Source organism: Aquila chrysaetos, chromosome 2 (assembly GCF_900496995.4).
Source record: "Aquila chrysaetos chrysaetos chromosome 2, bAquChr1.4, whole genome shotgun sequence".
In the NCBI taxonomy this organism is placed as follows: Eukaryota; Metazoa; Chordata; class Aves; order Accipitriformes; family Accipitridae; genus Aquila; species Aquila chrysaetos.
Genome location: NC_044005.1, coordinates 1,590,988 through 1,612,057, shown reverse-complemented (window position 1 = coordinate 1,612,057; position 21,070 = coordinate 1,590,988). Strand labels below are relative to the sequence as shown.

Genomic DNA, 21,070 nt, shown 5'->3' with positions numbered 1-21,070 from the left:
GTCTCAAGCACCAGCTGTCATGACTGGTATCTGCAGCCCAGAGCATTCAGCTCTGTTGCCCTGCTTCCTGACAGTGTCATCAGAAAGCTGTAATTCTTTTTATCCTCTATTTTTATTCCTTCGTAAATGCTTGTTTCATCACAGCCCTGAAAGGTAATTATCACTGGAAACTTAGAATTAAACAGAATCAACCCCATCTTCCCTGCTAAGAGTTAGCTTAATAGAGGAAATGGCTTCTACAAATATCCTTGCTCAGAGGAATGAGGATTAATTTGGTATGTCTGAAGGCTAACTGCATTTCTGTTCCAATCTGTTTGCAAGGTACTCTGTCTGCTCCAGTACTTTCTCTTTTCTGTCTCTCAGCTGCATCCCAGCTCTTCTCCACTTTTTCAGGTCTTCGCTCTAGTGACAAAGAAGTACAACATGTCAAAATCCTGAGACTGTGAGTCTGATGCATAACATGTGGATGTATAAGACAAAGTGCTCAGTGTGCCACTTAGCCACTCCTCAGTGCCTGCACTTTGCCTCTTTCCTTTCTGCTCAGCATTGTGTTTTTTGCTCCTGGTCAGCCCACTGACCTTGTACCAGTTCTTCTGGCTCTCTGTCTTGGCATTTACCTTAAATCAGAGGTTCTTCAATCTCCTGACATTCAACCCAGGGCTCTGGATCATACTTCTGCCTTTGATTCAGCATGCCTTTGGCTCCTCCAGCTTCTTCCTGCTCAGACCCCAGGTCCTAATTTTGGCCTTGGCTACCTTTGGTCTCTGGTTTCAAACCCCTTCCTGCTCAGCCCCTAATCTTTGATCCCAACTGCCCACAGCTTGGCTGGGATTCCCCATCGGGCACCACACTTCCTCCCCAGGGTTGCAGGGTATCTCACTGGCTTTATGGAACCAGTAAATCAACCCCAGCCTGTCCTCCATGATGTCTTCCAGGAAAGCATGGCTCTGTTCTGTTTCTGGTTTTCTTTTGAGCTTCCCAAAAAGGATAACAAATACACTACCAAATGACAGGGAAACAGTAGAGGAACTTTAAAAAAATTGGGCAGGGGGAATTAAGAGACTTTCATTAAAGAGCAGATTGCTCAGTGAAATAACAATGAAAAAGATGTGAATGATTACTAAGGGAGATGGACCTAGCACTGCAACAGGTGATATTGATATGCCAAGCAGAAGAATAAACAGGAACAAAAGTCCTAGAGAAAAGCACAAGGCACATGGCTCTGAGTACCACTGCTAAATCAGCAGAAGAAGAGTTCACAGAAATCCAGTCAGCAAGGCCAGAAGCAGGAAGAGCAGGCCAGAATGTCAAACAGTACATGAAACAGCCAGCATGAAGATGGAATGTAATAAACACGTCCAACTGCAACGTGAAATACAGGCAAGCAAAAGGAAAGCATGCATGGCAAGGAGAGAAATGATTGGCTACTCCTAAAGAGGAAAAAAATGCTCTGAAATGTTTAAAACAAGGAATCCAGCAACAGCAGCTGGGGCATAAGGGTGAGTGAGGTGTACAAGGCATGTATCACACCAACCCATAGTCTAACCCATTACAATTGCGCAGACTTAAAGAAAGGTCCTGGGATAACTTTAGCAGCAAACTAATTCTTGTGCAGTCCAAGAGCATTCCTCAGAGCTCCTGACAATTTCCCCTTCTCTGAAGGAGCTTGACCTGTTCCAGATTCTTCATCCATCCTGGCCTCTCTTCAAGCTCCCCATGGTAGATAATCCTATGCCATCCTCACTCTCCCATGGGTTTCTCTCACGTGTGCCAGAAGACCTAGATTTATTTCATGTATTACTTAGCTAACCAAATTGTGTTGCTTCCACACATCTTTCCTCCAGAAGTCAATTCTAATGGTCAAAGACAGGGATCCAAAATGACACCCACACCTCCTAGGCCAGATCCGCTCTTACAAGAGTGGTACAATCATCAAAACAACAAAACAAACTTCACAAGACTGAGAGACCTTTGCTAACAGCACAGTGAGACAGATTCCCAATGGGCACTGATTAATATCACCTTCTCAGCTCATGTTGACATTCTTTCCAGCAGCTCCAGAACGGGACCGGTAGCTTTAAATCTGGTTGTTGATTTTGAAAAAAGAGCAAAGCACCACTTCAGTCAGCTAGTCCAACAGCTCCATCCATCTTTCCTGAAGGGTGTAGAACAGAAGCACATTTCTGAAAGTCTTTTTTTTTTTTCATGTAAATGCAAATGGTCTGCCAGTATGGTCAAAAGATCACAAATATTGCCAGCACTCCATCTAGAAAGTCTTCTGAGAAGGCAACATAAAGCCAGCCCCACTTCTTTCTTCTCTTGTTATTATTTTATCATGTGCACCTACTGCAGAATATTCTAAAGAACAACATGTTAGCACACTGGTTAATGCAGTCCATGTCATTCAAGCTTTCAGTCCATTATTTGCTTGAATATCTCTTCAATCATGAATAAAGCTTGAATAAAGGGCAAATCTTTCACAGCAAAACAAATCAGTTTCACCAACACATTTACACGCCGACCAAAATTACTAAATAAACATGAACAAGATGAATGTAAAAGAATTCACTGTTAATAAAATGAGAGCAAAATTCATGCACCAAATAATAAATTCCATATATCCACTACTGAATAGTACTGTCTACAAAGTTGTCTTATGGTGTCTGCCTAGTGATTTACAGCTGTCAAAATCTCACATCAAGTTTCACTTATCGTAAGGCTACACACTGCTCTCAAATGACTGCAACTGCTCTATTAAAATGGTGTTCATACAGTAATCTTGCTTGCTATTTCATATGAAACAGAAGAAATGTTAAAACAGACATATGGTGACATGCTCCAGCCAGACAACACACTGGTAACAAACAGAACAAGGCTGGCTTCCAGTGTGGTCTCTATTTGTCAAAAGACTTTGTTTCATAAAAAGCCTGACAGGCATTCCAACCACAGAGGGGAGGCCTGAAGAACCATCATGAAAAGCATTGGCAGAGGGTATTCAGAGCCTAATGGGAAACTTAATGGCATCAAACCCTCACAGTGTTACTGATCCTGATGCAAAGCCACTACCTTTTACGGCACTTGTCTATCTCAGATCTGACTTTGGAGAACAACATTCAAGTCTTATTTCAAAGTACATCGGTCACTTAGAATGACATTTTCCACAGAAATAAACAGGCCAAAGAAAGTTATTTCAATAGATTCTCCTCACATCAGCTCCTCTTCTCACTGTTTTAATTTTAGAGTTAGGCAAAATTTGACATGGCCATACACACTTTAACTGAAATCATGAGTAATTACATTTAGGAGGAACACTGATGGACTGTCATACAGCCTTGGCTTAGTATTCATTATGAAGGCTGTGACATTATCAATGTGAGATCACATTTCTAGATTCCTTTGCTTAGAAGCTGTTTTCAGGAGTCAGCATAGCATGGAGTGGAACTGCTATACATGTAAACCACATTTACTATCCATAAAGTCCATTAGAAGAATGCGCCATTGGGAAATACAACAATGAGAAAGAAACAGTAAGAAATAAGGGGTTACAGGAAACTCTGAATTTTAATGGTGGAATATTTTTTGAGTGAGAAAAGAACTAGAAAAGCAGTAGAGAGCTGACCAGGACCACGGAGGAATATACATCAAGTTTTGTTTAGAGCAAAACCACATGGAGGACTTAGAACAAACAATAAGAAATGGTATAGCTGAATTTTGGTGGTGGGGAGGGGACAGACAGGAATAGGAAAACTTCCAAATAAGAAAAGGTTCCTTCACAGAACATGAAGCTTAAGCCAAGAACTCTCCTGCATGCACAGCTTTACAGAGGCTTACTACACTGAGTATGCAGATGCACGCACAAGTTACTCCAGGGTAAGCACAACTGAATTTACAGGCAGTAGCTGCTCCACAGAACTGACTCTGCACATCCTGACCCCACTCCCTTGACACAAAAGGAACTATAATTTTTCCACTGGATATGAACATGGGTTTGGGAAGCAAATTGTTCACAGTGATTTGATGTGCCAGTTTTTAAAAAAATGTTAGCACCTGCTCATAAATCCAGTGCTTTTCCAAACAAACAATATCCAGATCTCTCAAATGTAATAAGTATTGTACTCCTGGCTAAGAAAAATCTCAAAGGTACATTGGAAATCACAGATCAAAAACTTCATTTATGCATAAACTATTTCTGATTTGTGAAAATCACCGAGCTTATTTTGATAAGGAATGTGCATTATGACCTCTGCAACAAAATCATGCCTTAGTCATATACCAGAATGAGTAGGAGACCAGAGACAAAACTGGTTCAAAAGTTTTATTCTGAATCGTACGGGCTTGTGAAAAACACTAAAAAAAGCAATTAAGGACCCACAGTTATCAAAGGTAGTAATCACTGTCTTTTATTAAAAAGTAGGTCCACATTCAAAACACATTAGTCAGTTTTCATGATGTCAGATGCTTGAAGAGTGACATTTCATTTCTTCATTAATTTAATTTAACTATTTTTCTGATAGCCCTAAACCATAGCCTCCTCTTCCACTCCCTCTTCCCTCCCTCTGAGCTGCTGGCTGAGAACATAAGTAATATTACACCATTCAGAAGAGGCAAAAGAATAAAAAAATTAAATAAATAAATAAATAAATAAATCTGACAGCAACAACCCATGGTCACCTAAAGAAGAGTGTGGTGGTGTTTTGTCAGTGACAAGTAGTGCTTTGACTCAGAAGTGCTTGTATAGAAAAATCAGTATTTGTTTACTGCTCAAGCTGGCAGACGTACAGACTCACAAAAGACATTTCAGCTTTTTTTGTTTATACACCACCTGCTGCTATGAATAGCTATTCAGTTTTCATTTGTTTCTACACTACCTTCATCCTGATGGAATATCAGCAGAACTTTTCAGGAAAATCAATACATATATTTGAAACCTGGATAATTCCAAACTGTGCTAGACTGAACTTAAAAAAAAAATTAAAAGAAACTTATTACACATTTTGCAAGCAGTTGCACTTAGAAGACAAATCAAATTATTCTGATACTGAAATTTGGAATAGCTTCTTAAATCCCATTCATGTTTCCAGTAATGACAAGCAAGCCCTCACAGAAGCCCCATTTTAGCCAAGCTGAACATGACCCTGTCAAAGGTATGCCGTCGGAATCAGTGTGCTAGTGGAAGCCGTTAGGTTTTTTTCTGATTTTTCTTCAAGAGAACAGTGGTGCTATGCACATCCATACAAATAAATTCACTGTGTTGAAGACCATTTAAGAGATCACAAACTTGAATGACAGAGCCCCCTCAACAGCGCAGAGCCTACTCGCATGTAAGATTTAATTCTCTCAGTTTTGGAAGGTTCTTCAGAATTTGTCCAAAGACATTCTCTGAGTCTGACAGGAACTCTGTCAGATGGACAGCAATGACATGCTGATGAAGAAATAGTAGAGGAAATGCTCTGTCAGACAGCTATAACCTCACTACTTCGAGACTAGTATAGGAAGTAGAAGCGCTAGGACAATGCTTGCACTGAAGGATGGGGAGGAAAAAAAAAAAAAAAGAAGAAAAGAAAGTATTTTCCAAAAGGCCCCTCTTGCCCAACAGCACGAGTTATAGAATCACAGAATCATTTAGGTTGCAAAAGACCTTTAAGATCATCGAGTCCAACCGTTAACCTAACGCTGCCAAGTCCACCACTAAACCATGTCCCTAAGTGCCACACCTACATGTTTTTTAAATACCTCCAGGGATGGCGACTCCACCACTTCCCTGGGCAGCCTGTTGTGAGAAACTGAATTGTTACCTTGAGCTGTTTGTCTCAAAGATTGTTAGGTGTGAGAGACTGGACTGTCATCTCAAGCCATTCATCTCAAGAATTGTGAACTGCTTATCTCGAGCCTTTTGCCTCTGGGACAGCCTGTCTAAGCAGGACATTCCTCCATCCATAAGGACGATTACTAGGCCACTGAGGCATCCAGGAGAGGAAACGGGCTGAAGCCGACAAGCATGCAGGAATGTGGAGGCCACCATTCTCAAGGAAACTGTAGTCTTTGAGATAAGATACTGGTTTCAGGTGTTGATCATGCAAAGGTCCTGTAATAGACGAAACCTGTGTGTGAACAATGCATGAACAATACGTACGTGCATGCATCATCGAAATATGCCCTATAAAAAAACGTGGAGACAAGCCGTGGTGTGCACCCACCACTGAAGAATTGAAGACTGAGGAGCAATGGGACGCCACTGGATCCATGGTGGTGATTATCCTTGCAACTCTATCCTGACTGCTTGCTTGATTTCTGCCTTTTCTTCCATTCTATCCTATTGCTACTATTTTCTACTTTTGATAATAAAAGCTCTTTTGGGTATACGGCATTTGACCTTGTTTGTGACTTAATCTCACTCTTGGGATCATATCGAAACCTCCCCTGACACTGGATCGGGACACTTGTTCCAACCCTTTCAGTGAAGAAATTTTTCCTAAGATCCAATCTAAACCTCCCCTGGCGCAATTTCAGGCCGTTTCCTCTTGTCCTATCACTAGTTAATTGATAGAAGAGACCAGTACCCACCTCGCTACAACCTCCTTTCAGGGAGTTGTAGAGATGAGGTCTCCCTTCAGCCTCCTTTTCTCCAGGCTGAACAATCCCAGTTCCCTCAGCTGCTCCTCATAAGACTTGTGCTCTAGACCCTTCACCAGCTTCGTTGCTCTTCTCTGGACACGGTCCAGCACCTCAATGTCTTTCTTGTAGTGAGGGGCCCAAAACTGAACACAGTATTCGAGGTGCAGCCTCACCAGTGCCGAGTACAGAGCTCTTGAGGTGGTCATGTTTAGATCAGTATATGACATTTAGAGCAAGGGCAAGTAAAGACTCCCATAGGTGCACTTCAATTAATCAAAATAATTTAACTGAAACTTCTAATCTGATCTAATTTAGTCAATTTGTAGCAAGGCATTTATCTAGGAAGTCTGACCAATATTCAAACTAACTGACTGTTAGCGCATAACATTGAGAGGATACAGGTATAGCTAGGGGTTCAGGAACCAGAAATGTTCTTAAAAATATTTGTTACATAAGACCTTTAAATCCAAACCAAAATATAAATGCTAAAAAAACATCCTTAGAGAGCTCTCTCCAGTTGCAGGCTTTGGACTGGATCCAACTTGAAGACACTTTACCGGTGTCCCCCTCTCAACAGGAGACGCTCACATCTCTGAAAATTAAAACCTGTAATGGTTCTCACATCTAAGGACAGGAACAACTTAAAATCATCTGATGCTTTTGCAAGTCTTGGAAAACAGTTACTCTGGTTGTCTAAAATATGTTGTCTAGCAGAGCTTCATGCTGCTCTGATTTGATGCCAATGAAGTCTGACTGAGCAAGGCCTTAAGCTGCAAGTCACAGTCAGTGTCTGAAAATTTGCATAAATGTTGTGTTTAGAGTACTGCACAGATTTCCACCCTTCCTTCTAATGTTATGAGTGGTTAAACTTATGCTTAACTATCCTGAGTAGTCCCATTAATTTATTAATTCTGGCTGGTGTTGAGAAAAGCAGCTGGTGAATGAGTTTTGTGGAAAGTCAGCTCAGAACAGAAAGGTCTTTTCACCTGGAAGAGAAAGAAGAGAAAGTTCCCTATCTTTGGAGAACAGAGTACAAAATACTGCAGAGATTTCTCACAGCAGAGGGCACACACGGACATGAGCAAGTCTGATCAGTCCAAAGGCATTCAAGAACCACAACAGCAAGTGGGGGGAAATGCAGAACTGCCTGCACCGTGCTTCCTTCAGACAGAATACACATGTTTTCAAGTGTTGCTCCTGGAGGTCTTTGAGCATTTGAAATGCTTACAGGCAAACCCTCAGGCTGGAGGGAATCCTCAGTCACAGTTAGCAGGCTGGGAAAAAATGTCACCATCTGCCTCCACTGATTAAGGTAGACTCCTGTGCTTACAGAAGTGATGTCCTTTCTGAGCTTGGCACTGCCAGTACTTAGCCGCCGCAGGACTCAGTGCTCTTTTGACACAAAAGGGGAAGGTCAGCCATGTATTTTCCAAGACAGCAGGTGGCAAGGCACAAGCTTTTTCTACAGGAGGATAGAATCCAATTATCACCATCAAAATTTCTTCTGTAACTGCAGCAAGTGAATCGCATAGGCTATCACTTCTCTAATGTAATTAAAAACATGCATGTCTCCAAAATTTCCATTAAGGTAGTCAAAAAGCCATAAGAAACCTCCCCATCCCCACTTTGAGGGCAGAAGACCAAACTGCTGTGGCCAAGACCAGAGTGATGCAGGAGCAGGGCAGAATGAGCAGCCAGCCTGAATGAAGACTTCATCACGTTCCCCCCACCATGCTGACCCTGCAGCTCAGCCATCTCTATTGACTCCAGCAGATCTCACAAGTAGTTGGGACTTTTAATAAACAGGCTTCCGGAAAACTGAATATTCTCTGTAAGAGTGTGCCCATGAAAATGTTGCTTTAGGACATTTGCTGAGCTCTATCAGAAGCAGACAGGAGACAGCACAAAGTTCTCACAGGGAATACTTGCCTGCCTAACCACAAGAACATTTTTGTCTTGTGACTGTTAATTCACTGAATACCTTCCAACTCTCTGGAAACTGAAGCAAGCTCAGGTAAAGATTCCACAGCTAATGGTGTTACAGTAACTGATTCATTCAACTGCCCCAAGATCATCCTACAAAGGAAAGAGGAAAGTAAAACATAGGCTAGAGATCCAAGATGCAATAAAGTCCATCAGTAATTTGCAGGTTTAATGAAGATTATTCTGTATTTCTGGATTTTAAAGCCGGTAGGTAATAAACCATCCTGTATATACCTATATATATACATATATGAAATATTATGAGTATCTGCTTCTGGGCCCCCCCCCACCCCAAACAAAGGAAGCAGTAGGGGTTTTTTTCAGCCATACAATTAATTGATTTAAGATCTCAGAAAACCTGAATGAAGGATAAACTGAATGATAAGAAAGTATGGAAAATTAAGAACACAATTAGTTTTTTCCCAGAAATGGGAGTACACCTTTCATTAAAAAAAATGGGTAAAGCGCAGTAAGGGTATTGCCAGTAAGTTACACAACAGTTAGCCAGGCAGATGTGTAGATATGACCAACGTAATTACTAAGCTACCAGAAAAATAGCTCCAGAAAGGAAAGGAGCAATAAAAGACTAAGCTTCTTCACAGAGCTTCACAATAACTACAGGAATACAGAATGGAAACCCGGAGGGCAAGAAGACATTTCTTTAATTATCAACAGCAATCTATCTTGGCTAAATAGGATACAGTAAAAGATATTTAATTTTAAACAAGCTCCCTCCCTTTGCTCTATTTCTCCCATTGGAACCTTGTTTTGGGAACACAGAGCACTTGGCATTCCCTCATGGGTGCCGCAGGAGTAACAAAATCTGTTTGTCCCCTCGGTCTTTCATTTGTTAGGCATCTCTCGAGGACAGAAACATTATACAGAAGAGTGACTGCCAGCCTGCAATAAGGTAAAACCACTCAGAGGACTCCAAACATTTATTCTTATGCCTCTATACTTATTACATTTATATATAATTTGCAGGATTGCTTCATTGACAGTACCTGTCAAAAGGACCACACAAAAAAAAGTATTTCCATGAAAAAAAACATGAAAAAGCATGCACCCCTCAGCCAAACAGCATGCAAGTTTGGGTTTTTTTTTCAGTTTAACCACACACTACAGATCTGGCTCTGAGGTTACTGGACTTTACATGCAACCTACAACACAGACTTTTTGGTTTGTATTTTTGCAGCTGCTGCCAAAATAGTTTACATGAGACCAGTCAAGAGAATGACATTTTAGATTTTTGCAGGCACACTTGGCATTTCTTTCCATGCAGGTATCTGTGATCATGGTGGCTGGTGAACCAGCTCTAAGGGGTCCACAGCAAGCAACTAATAGGAGCAGGTCTATTGGTTACATACTCTACCTAAGTTTACATGGCTCTAAGCAGTGCCTTAAATTCAGCAGCATAGATTGTGTCTCCACTGGAAACTAAACAGAGGCAGAAAGTCTGAAAAAAGGATCTTGGAAATCCCTTTATAATGCAATTGTGATCTATCCTGTGATGAATCTTTTTTTCCAGGGAGAATTTTATTGGCATCAGCAGTCTCCCCAAAAAGAACCAACTGTCAGGATGCCAATTTTCAGGTCCTTTCTTATAATTGCTGACATTAAAATTGATGCATTCTAATTAGTAAAATACATAGCTCTCCTTTTAAGCCCACAGCACAAAGACCTGATAAGGCTGTCAAGCAGCCATCATTTGGAGGTGTGGCCTTTTTGCCTCCAGATGTATCTGCTCTCCCACTGAATAAGCTCTCCTGTGTACACAGCTGGTGTTGCAACTACACACAGTACCTAAACTCACACTACCCAATGAAAATCAAATTCAATCTTTTTACCTTAACAGCTTTCTCTACTTAGTCTGGATTATTCTTTCTTCTCTATATAATCAACCTGTTCTTTACGGGACAAAGCATCAGGAAACAAGCTTAAAAATTACTCAAGAGGTGCGATTTAGGAAGCTCCACTGGAGTCAGATACTCTGTACAAAAGGGGACTTGCTTTGCCCTGTTAACAAAGTTTATAGTAAATATGAGCTTTTGCAGCTATCTAAACTACACCCCTAAATCTCACAAACCTATCTTTTACTAGAAAGAAGAAACTACCACTCACTCAACTTTCTGTGGATCCTACTTTTTTTTTTTTTTTCCTGAAAGGAAGAAAAAGTATAATAGCTTCTGCAAATAACTGGAGTAAAACAAATTGTCTTTGCTTTTGATTACTTAGGCAAAAGCTGATCTGTTAAGTATTTAAGAAACTATGCTAGCAATAAGACATCATTAGAGATAAGGAATCAATTGTGGGTTGAACTTTTTTGGTTTTGCTTTTTAAGAGGAGCTGAACCATTATGGTGCAATACACATGGTTAGAAACTGATAATATTACAGTGTATTAAACAGATTGCTCTACTCCTTTCGGCTCACCAGGCTGAGACCATGCCAGCTGTATGGACAGCCAATTATATACAAACCACAGTCAGACATATAACAACTAATGTAAAATGTAAACACAGCCTGTTCTTGCCATTCCTGTTTTGACTTTTTGATGCTCTTTCATTTTCCCCATAGCTTTCTCCAATTGCCCTCCCCACCAACAGGGCTACCCGCCCCTTTACTTCCCTCAGAGACCCCAGCTCCACAAACTGCCACAGAAGGAACAGCATAGGGAGCCAAGGCCAGCACCAGACACCAGAAGAGCTAGCCCAGCTCGCAGAGATCCCTTCTCTGGCTGAACGCTTTCTGAAACGCTTGCTCTTGGCCTCAGAGTGTCCATACACCACTATGTAACAGGCAGTACTTGACCCGCTTATTCTCTTGGAGATTTTCATCTCTGTAGCAGATACTCCTCTTCTTTAACTGGGGGAGGGGCTCAGAAGCACATGAAACCCTCTCCAAGAGGGTGCAAGGCCACATAATGTTTTCACAAAACCTGCTTCTCACCGAACTATTTTTTTATAGCTCATGACCTCACTCTCCAGAGACAAACCTACCTTTGGTTCTTAACACTGACAACTGTGTACCTGGGTTTTTCTCCTCTGCATATGAATTCTTAGAAATTTTGGGTAGCAGCAAGCACAGGATCATTGTCTGCTATATAATCTGGGCCACTAATTAGCATATGCATTTCCTGTAAGAAACCCAAAGACTTTAATTAAAAAAAAAAAAAAATTAAGTTGTAAAATACCAAATGAAATCCCCAAACATCCAGCAAAACTACTTTTTTAATGTAGCTATTCTTTATTAATAGGTACTTGGTCAATTACAGTAAACACTGAGGTAATTTCTTACCCCAAACAATTGCTGAGCCTACCTACTTAAGACTAATCTAAATGTCAGGCACACCTGATTCCACAAGCTATTCACTGCACCTTCTCATTAGCTGGGAGGAATGGGCTGCTGGGTAAAGCTGTTGATTTCTGTTATACCCATTATGCAAGTAACTTCTCTCCTTTCCCACTTTTAATATGAAACTCTACCACTTAAATCTTTCGGCCAAGACAGAAACAATAGCTCGCCTGTGTTTTCAGAGCTCTCATTACAACCTCCATTTAACCACACGGTTACAGACCGAATTTATTGTCGTCTTTTAAAAAAAAACCTACGTGTAGTTACAGCTCGGGGTCGCTTTGCAGGCCACGTCCTAGAAGTCTTGACGCTGCTGAAATGTGCTAGCGAACTCTTTTTGTTTTTCTCTGCTGTTGCCGTACCCGAAGGCAGGCGCAAGGAGCACACACGCCTCCCCGGCCGCGCTCTGCTTTCTCTTCAACCCCGCGGGCTCCGACTCGGCTCTCGGAAGGACCGTGGCACTTTTACCTCGATCCCAGCGCCCTACCCAAGTCACCTGGGCCGACCCGCAGGTCTGTCACCAGCCTGTCACCTTTCCCTTTGGCGGGCCTGTCCTCCTAACGCTGCCGCCCTCCTTTAACGTTCGGACGCCGCCCGGCGGGTTTAGGGGCCTTCGCGAGAGGCGCCGTGCGGCAGAACCCCGCTCGCCCTCCTCTCGCCGGCGGCTCAAGCCGGCCGCTGCCCCCCGCAACACCGGGAACCTCCCCCCGGCCGCCCGCTGCGCTACGGCCGCCCCCTCTCAGCGCCGGCCCCTCACGGCCGCCTCAGCCGCCAACGGCCGCCCGCGCCTCAGCGGTGGGCCCCGCCCATCGCGCGGGGCGGACTGAACCACCCACACCGGGGGGGGGAGAACGGCGACAGTAGGCTACGCTACCTTCTTCCCTAAACGCCGTCCCGCAACTTCCGACCGGTAGCATCACCCCCGCACTGCTTCTCGCCGCCCAGGCGGGCGGTGACGCCACCGGCCCTCGCCACCAATCAGGGCGCTGCGGCAGCGCTCAAATCTTCGAGCAGCTGGGGCGGGCTGCGGCCGCCGCGCGCGCGGCTTTGGCGCCGGTCTGAGGGGAAAGGGCGGGCGGTGGCTGAGGGGACGGCGGCGAGATGATCGTGACCCCCGCCCGCCGCCGGGGAGAGCTGCCGTTCCGCTCGGTGTTCCTCAACAGCATCCCCGCGGACACGCTGACCCCCCTGAAGGAGCTGCTGAGGCGCCAGGGCACCCTCGAGGCGGCGGCGGCGGCGGCGGAGCCGGCGGGCCGTGAGGAGAGCCGCGCCGAAAGGCCGGCGGCCGGCGGTTTGGGCGACGGCGTCTTGCAGTCCCTGCTGCCGGCGGGCGGCGAGAAGCAGCGGGATGCCGGTGGGATGCCGGCGGCCTCCGGCCTTGGCCCCGAGCGGCGGCCGAAGCGGCGGGCGTGCGAGCCTCCCGCCCACGAGTCCCCGGCCAAAATCTTCCAGCGGATGAAGACCAGGGCCTTGCGGCAGAAGCAGGACCTGGGGCCGCCCGCGGGGAAGGCGCCGGAGAGGAGCTGCGGCAGCGACGTGATCCTGACTCCCGTCCCGAATCCCGAGGAGCAGGGGCGAAGGCCTAAGAGAAATCCTGTCACGGCAGAATGTCGGCAGAGACCCGCCCAGGTGCCAGGTGGGTGCGTGCAGCCAGAAGAGGGTTTGTCCGATGGCTTCCCTGAGAAAGCCGTCTCTTATTTAACCTTGAACTCGCTATGACTTCCTCCGCATTCCGCTTACTACTCTTCCAGGGTCTGGAAAAAGCGGCCGGTGTGTGTTCGTAGGTGTAAAAAATATCTGTACCTGTACTGTTTTTCCCCCGGATGGTTGGGATTTAAAAAAAAAAAAAAAGTTTGGATGGAGGGTTTTTTTAATGCTAAAGTATGTCTGTAGCATGGTTGATTTCTCTTCCCCCTTTCTTTACCTTAGAGGAATCCCTCCCACGGTACTTTTCCCCTCTCTTAGTCTGGCTTTGACTGCTTGCTCCCTCTGTTGTGTTTGTGAATGGGACTGACCCATTGCAACATCTTGAAAAACAGAGCGTTATACTTTATAAGTAAAAAAATCAAAACGATTACTTCAACTGTTCCCTACAGTCAATACTGTAGAGAGAAAGGAGGAGGGTTCATGGAAGAATTGTTTAGGTTTTTGCATCCTTCTGGGGTATTCCCCTGGGCACCTGGGTCTGATGACTTTTGCAGTGCATCTTCTGTTTCTGACTAGTTGGTGTAATGTGAACTTGCAAGGACTGTGCCCCTCCTGGGAAGGTACTGTAGCCAGCCGCTCTAGGTGAGTAGGAATGGCCTTCCTTCTGGTTTGTGTGTCTCTGTAAAGCTAACAGATGTTTTCAAGGGGAGGGTGTCTTGCGGTGCCCTGTTATTTTCGTGCTATGAACACCCAGAGTGGCAGGCTCACTGAAATATTGGCTGGTTTATTGGAAGGGTTGTGCTTCATCACTACATGTACTCCTGTTAGAAGTACAGTACTTATGAATCTCCTGTACTAAACTTTTATCTAGTTTTGGGTGGGGGTTAAGACCTATCTGGTTAGTCTGTGTTCATTTTAAGACATGATTGTAGAAAACTAGGCTAACTGCTCAGCCTGTCTTATCTGGCCAGTAGCATGGGTAGCTGTATGCTCTTTTCACTGAGGGGTTATCAAGTTGTTCTGAAAAGAACTTGCTGTTATGAAGGAGGCAGTGCCCTTGTTTTACAGTTAGATATGAAAAAGTTTTCCTAAATCTCCTTGCTGCAGTGTAACATCACTTGTTACTTTTCTTATTTCTGTTGGATGCAATAAAATTGAGATGAAACCATTATTATGGTGGCTGGAAAAAGGGAAACATTGCACCCATTTTCAAAAAGGGTAGAAAGGAGGATCCTGGGAACCACCAACCTGTCAGCCTCACCTCTGTGCCTGGGAAGATCATGGAACAGCTCTTAGAAGCTATGCTGAGGCACATGGAGGACAGAAATGTGATTTGAGGCAGCCAGCATGGCTTCACCAAGGGCAAGTCCTACCTGACCAACCTTGTGGCCTTCTGTGGTGGAGTGACTACATCAGTGGATAGGGGAAGAGCTATGGATGTCATCTATCTGGAGTTCTGCAAGGCCTTTGACACAGTCCCCCACAACATCCTTCTCTAAAGTGGAGAGATATGGATTTGATGGGTGGGCTGTTCGGTGGCTGAGGAATTGGCTGGATGGTTGCATCCAGAGGGTGGTGGTCAATGGCTCTATGTCCAGATGGAGATTGGTGATAAGTGGTGTCCCTCAGGGGTCCGTGTTGGGACCAGTACTGTTTAATATCTTCATCAATGACACAGACAGTGGGAATGAGTGCACCCTCAGCAAGTTTGCTGACGACACCAAGATGAGTGGTACGGTTGACGTGCCTGAGGGATGGGATGTCATCCAGAGGGACCTGGACAAGCTTGAGAAGTGGGCCTGCATGAACCATGTGAGGTTCAACAAGGCCAAGTTCAGGGTCCTGCACCTGGGTCGGGGTAACCCCCAGTATCAATACCAGCTGGGGGATGAAGGGATTGAGAGCAGCACTGCTGAGGAGGACTTGGGGGTACTGGTGGATGAAAAACTGGACAAGAGCCAGCAATGTGCACTCACAGCCCAGAAGGTCAACTGTATCCTGGGCTGCATCCAAAGCAGCGTGATGAGCAGGTCGAGGGAGGGGATTCTGCCCCTCTGCTCCGCTCTGGTGAGACCCCACCTGCAGTACTGCATCCAGATCTGGGGTTCCCAACGTAAGAAGGACATGGACCTGTTGGAGTGAGTCCAGAGGGGGGACACCTCTCCTGTGAGGAAAGGCTGAGGGAGTTGGGGTTGTTCAGCCTGGAGAAGAAAAGGCTCCGGGAAGACCTTATAGCAGCCTTCCAGTACCTAACGGGGGCTTATAAGAAAGATGGGGACAGACTTTTTAGCAGGGCCTGTTGTGATAGGGCAAGGGGTAATGGTTTTAAACTAAAAGAGGGTAGATTAGGACTAGATGTAAGGAAGAAATGTTTTACAATGAGGGTGGTGAAACACTGGCACGGGTTTCCCAGAGAGGTGGTCGATGCCCCATCCCTGGAAACATCCAACGTCAGGCTGGACGGGGCTCTGAGCAACCTGGTCTAGTGGAAGGTGTCCCTGCCCATGGCAGGAGGGTTGGACTAGATGGCCTTTGAAGGTCCCTTGCAACCCAAACCATTCTATGATTCTGTGATTTTTATAAAAAGTAAAAGCTCCTAAAGTTTTATTTCCTTTTTAACAACAGATTTCCAAAAGGTATATTTTTGCCTTTGCATCATCGCATCACAAATTGATAATGACTTTTGATTGAATATCAAAAGGGGCTAGTATTGGTCCTACTTGTTAGACCGTACTGCTGTGAAACACATCCCATTTGTAGGCACCTCCAAACTCCTGTTGATTCCTGTGGGTTGGGTTACATCCAGACATGCATACACACACCTGAGGGTGTTTCTTACATGCAGCTGAGGCAACATAGCAGCTATAACCCCCTGTTGAAAAGGGAAAGATTGCATTGCCCATCCATCTTGGGAAAGAAAAGAAAACATACTGTCATATACCGGAGTTTAGGATCTTACGAAGTATGTACTTTGCCTCCCCTACCCCACAACAAGGAAATGTTTTTCTCCTCCAAATTCAAAGATTTTTTTGGTTTTGTATTGTTATTATTTTCCAGAACTACCTTGCACTCTGATTCCTGAGAACCGAACCATGAAAGCACTAGCCATAGATCCTCTTGTATTGGAATCCCCTCAGAAGTTCTTCTTGCGTGTAAAGTGGAAATTGCAGCAGCAGCGAAAAGGTACTGGGTATTGCTCTTAAAAACACTTCAAAAACTTTCTCGACTTCAGGGTCTCAGTTCTTGTTTATAGTCTCTTGCATACTTTGGCAGAGTATCATTCTTCTTTCTTTGTAGTCTGTGCGCAGTGGAAAATGGAGGAAGAAACCTGCAAATCTGCCTTTTCAAACCTGGAGATGGCATTAGACTTGGTTTAACTGTGGTTTAGGGCTGTGGGCTTTTGACCTTGAAGTTTGACATCATTAATCCTTTTGAGTGCACCATCTCCTCTGACAATGAAAGCTATCTACTGCCTTCAGGCTCCTAATGTGGTTAAGAGTTCTTAAGAGACTAGGTGCAACACTTTGCTATTTGAATGTGAAACTTGGTGGAAAAATCATAAACCTCTTATTTGCTGGGTCCTTCCCCCCCCCCCCCTTTGCTCTTAATACATAAAGAGAAAAGGTTTCTTTCCGTGATAAATTCTTTTGTATTTGTTTTTTTCCTTATTGTTACTTGATAGCAACTCTGTATATGCTTCTGTCCTGTAGTTCAGTTTTGAAAATGCAGATGAGGAAAATGATGAATGCCAAAGTCTTAGTAGTGTTCAACTTCAAAACTGAGCTTAATTTATCTGAAAACTCAAACCCCAATGCTTGTAGCTCACAGCATGGCTAGAAGTCCAGATCTTGAAGTCAGGGAAGATGGAAATATTTGAGGTTTTGGTTTTTTGTGAAAACAGATTTTTTTTTTTTTTTTTTTGTCTCTGCAATGAGGATTCATTAAAGAAAAGATAGGAAGAATGGTAAAGATATACTGTTAAGAGGTATGTTGTGCATTAGCTTCGTTTTGGGTGAAAGTGCGATATCGAAGTCTTTAACAGCAGGGGTATTGAGCTGGTGGTGAGGAAAAGCTAGTATGAACAAAGAGTGGCAATTGAAATAGGCAGTGCTTTCACAATTGTAGTGTTAAGCAATACAACCTCCTCTTATTAAAAATGGAGCTAATTTTATGAATGCATTTTCTTTATTAGTTCCCAAATATCACTAATTTCTTTGTTATTCCCTTTTTTTTTTTAATGGGCAGATTCAACACCTTCAAACCCAGTCAAGCAGAACATTCCTCCTTCCACAACTACAGAAGAGCTGTTAGTCAAATCCGCTTTTGCTGAGCAGCTCAGGAATGATCCTACAGAGTATGTGGCCACTGATAAGGATGATCAGGATGATTTCCTTGTGGAATCAGTGGATGCTGATGATGAAATGTCTGTGAATTTAAATTCCAGCCCTTTTAAAAATGGGGATCAGTTAGAAGAAAGGTGGGGAAATGGAGAAGCAAAACGTACTGAACTTCATCAAGACAGAAGAGAGTTGCAGCCAAGTAATAAGCAAGCTGCTTGTGGAGTAGAAAAGACACTGGAGACTAATTCTCAAAAGCCCTCGCAGTGCTTATGTAGTATTATGTTCTCTTCTCCCGAAGTCCATATTCCAAGGAGGCAAAAGCCGAAAGAAGGCTATACGGTTGCTTTGAATAAACCTCATACAGATCAAGTTGCTGAGAAAGCAGACAAAGAGGTGGGAGAACTTAATACTTTAGGGCAACCGATATATTCCTGTGGGCTGCTTGTAGCTCATAGTTGTGATTATTATTTTTTTTTCCTGTCAAAAGTAATGAACATTCAGAAGAGAATAAACTATTATTTTATTGGCTCTTACTGGTAAAGGCTTTCGCATCAGAAGGATTTCTTTTTTCCCATAATCCAAGATGACAATGTTTGGGGGGGGTGGTGGGGTGTTGGTTTGGTTCGTTTTTTGAGTTTTGTTTTTTATAAAAGAAGGCCTTTTGTTTTAGCATTCACAAGCCACAGTGTGGGCCGAAAGAGTTCTCTACCTGAAGGAGCCTTCTATATCATCTCTAATATGTTCATTGCCATGTATTGATATGATGGACATGAAGCAAATCACTGGCCAATCCAGCTCTTGGCTATCTCCACAAAGCCAAGGAAGAGAGATCTTTCCTAACTGTAGGCTAGAGATGGTTTTAAATTTAACTGAATCTGTACTGCTGATAGTGAGGTAAAAGTCTTGGCTTTCTTACAGAATATCCAAACTTCTGTTGAATTAAGTGGGACGCGAATCTTTTCCCAGGAGACTAGTCTGCAGATCTTCTTTTCAATTCAATACATGCTTGGCAGCATTTGCAACTTTTGGAATAAATCTCGAGGAAAGTGGTGTATTTCAAAGCGTGCCGCTTTCCTCAGTGATTAGCCTAGGAAACTGGTGGAAGCACATCTTCCCAAGGTTTGAGTTTCCTTTGTTTCCTGGAGAAGTCTGTGGAGAAGTCCTCTTCAAGTTAAGCAAGTTAATTGTTTTGTTCTCCCTCACCGTTGTCAAGCATGTTTGATATGTTTTCCTGTATTTAAAAAAAAAAAGTTACCTTTATGATGGGCTTTGATTTAGGCAAGGAACAGATATCTGTTAATATTAAAGATTTGTAGCTGAGTGGAAGGTGCTGAAAGAGGTGTTGTTTTGGACAGTACAGATCTAAGCATGGAGGAGGTGCTGGCTGTACATGGCCGGTACCTCTCCTCAGTCAGGGTTAAAGCATTGGTAAGATCTTCAGTGAAGTCAAGGCTGATGGTCAAAAGGCAAACATTGTTAAAGGAAAGATCTGGTGTTTATTAACTGAATTTGTGAGGAGAAATAGCAATAATTTCAGATGTTAAAAAATTGTTTTCCGAGAAGCTTTTTTTAAAACAAAGTCGTATGTTTCACACACAGTTTTCCAAACTGCAACTCAAGTGCAACTGGCTTGCTGGCTATTTAATGCAAAATGAAAGTACTGCAGCTGTATGTGTCAGTAGTTTGCAATATCAGATATAGCCATTTTAACACTGTCTAAATTTTAGCAATAACATAGCTAATAAATACATATTTTTTTTTTCATGGATAACTTTTTCTGAACAGTAATGGAGGACAGGTGACAAAGTGTAAGAGGTATGGCATAGTGTTGGTATTTTTTGTGAGGAGCTTTTTGGATTTGCTAGAAGTCTTGGCCAATGACTTTGTCATCTGAAAGTCAACATTAAATTACTCAAAAGTTTCTGTAATTTAAATGCATGTCTTCGCTTGTGCATTAGACTCCAGCTTGATTATCTTTCAACTTTTATGCATGTAATGGTTGTTTTCAGTTTTTCTGGTCTGGAGGATGGTGCCTAAATATCTTCTCAAGTTATACAGGAGTTAATTTCTATTTTGGTAATGCCTTGGTGATGTTGCATAGCTTAGGCTAATTTAAAAATGACCTTTTTTTTTTATAACAGAAAAATATCTGCCTAACCAGTTGGAGAATTAAAGTGATGGATGGTAACACTGCAATATACGTTGAAGGAAAACGGAAGTAAGGAAAAGTTTTCTCATTTAAATGCAATGTAAAACATGTTGGTGGGCTTTCAGCATCTGAGCTAGAAAGGCTATACCATCTTTGCCTGGCTGAACAGCTGTAGCTTTGAGAGTTGTATTCTTGGAATATCTCGGTAACTGTTGGAAGCAGTTCCGCATGCTTCTGCTGCTTTTCTCCCCAGCCACAGGGAACATGCTTGCATCCTAACCCTCATGACAGTGCTTACATCTCATACCATTTTTTTTTTAAACATAGTTATCTATCTTCTGACTAAGCACGCTGAACCCATTTGCTTCAGAGCCTGCAGAATGGCAGAGCTGGTGCACAGAGGGATGAGGGAATGCATGGCTGGAGGCTGAGGAACAGTGGGGGAGAAGGAACCTTGGTTGTCCTGGCTTAGGTGGCCGTGGGAGCTGCACCTTCACGGAACTTACCCTTAGCCTTTGGCAAATACAAAGTGATGTTATAGTTTAAACTTTTTTATCAAGGAAGAGGTGAATTCCTTCATGTGTGCAAGAGGTAGAGTGCCTACATACAGAAGACTACTGGTTAAATAATTATTTCAAAGTCCAGTCCTGAGTCGATCAAAGAGCTTAAGAGGAATAAAGACAAATGTGTCTGGTAGATCCCCCAAACTGGTGCTGACTAGGGGTATGATGAGATTCTACTTCTTTTCACAAAAATTCTCTTTTGTGGCTGCTTTAAGTCAAACTTGGTGCAGGCTGCCATCAGGTCTATGTTCCTGCCATGTCATTTGTGATGGCACTATTACTCCTACAGCTATATGGTGAACCATGGCAGCAGCTGATCCACCTGAAAACTGACTCTCTGTTTTTTTTGGTTATGTTTTTGGTCAGATTGTATTCAAATAGCTATAAGATCAGGAAAACAAGTGTCAGAACAAAGGAGAG

At 43.4% G+C, this 21,070-nt stretch overlaps 1 protein-coding gene across 3 annotated transcripts in view; it reads left to right on the top strand.

Annotated features, from left to right (window-relative positions):
- The first annotated feature begins 12,738 nt into the window (after nucleotides 1–12,738).
- Nucleotides 12,739–21,070, top strand: part of MIS18BP1 (MIS18 binding protein 1) — a 28,472-nt gene continuing 20,140 nt past the window's right edge. The window contains exons 1-5 of one of the 3 annotated variants that reach the window (XM_041118437.1): nucleotides 12,739–13,611; nucleotides 16,656–16,781; nucleotides 17,844–17,952; nucleotides 18,043–18,331; nucleotides 20,080–20,156. In XM_041118437.1, coding sequence (XP_040974371.1) covers nucleotides 13,053–13,611; nucleotides 16,656–16,781; nucleotides 17,844–17,952; nucleotides 18,043–18,331; nucleotides 20,080–20,156 — 1,160 coding nt within the window. In that variant the 5' untranslated portion in view covers nucleotides 12,739–13,052. Of the gene's footprint in view, nucleotides 13,612–16,505; nucleotides 16,561–16,655; nucleotides 16,782–17,843; nucleotides 18,332–20,079; nucleotides 20,157–21,070 lie in introns of those variants that run through there. The other 2 variants (XM_030004783.2, XM_041118443.1) reach the window with 2 other exon arrangements.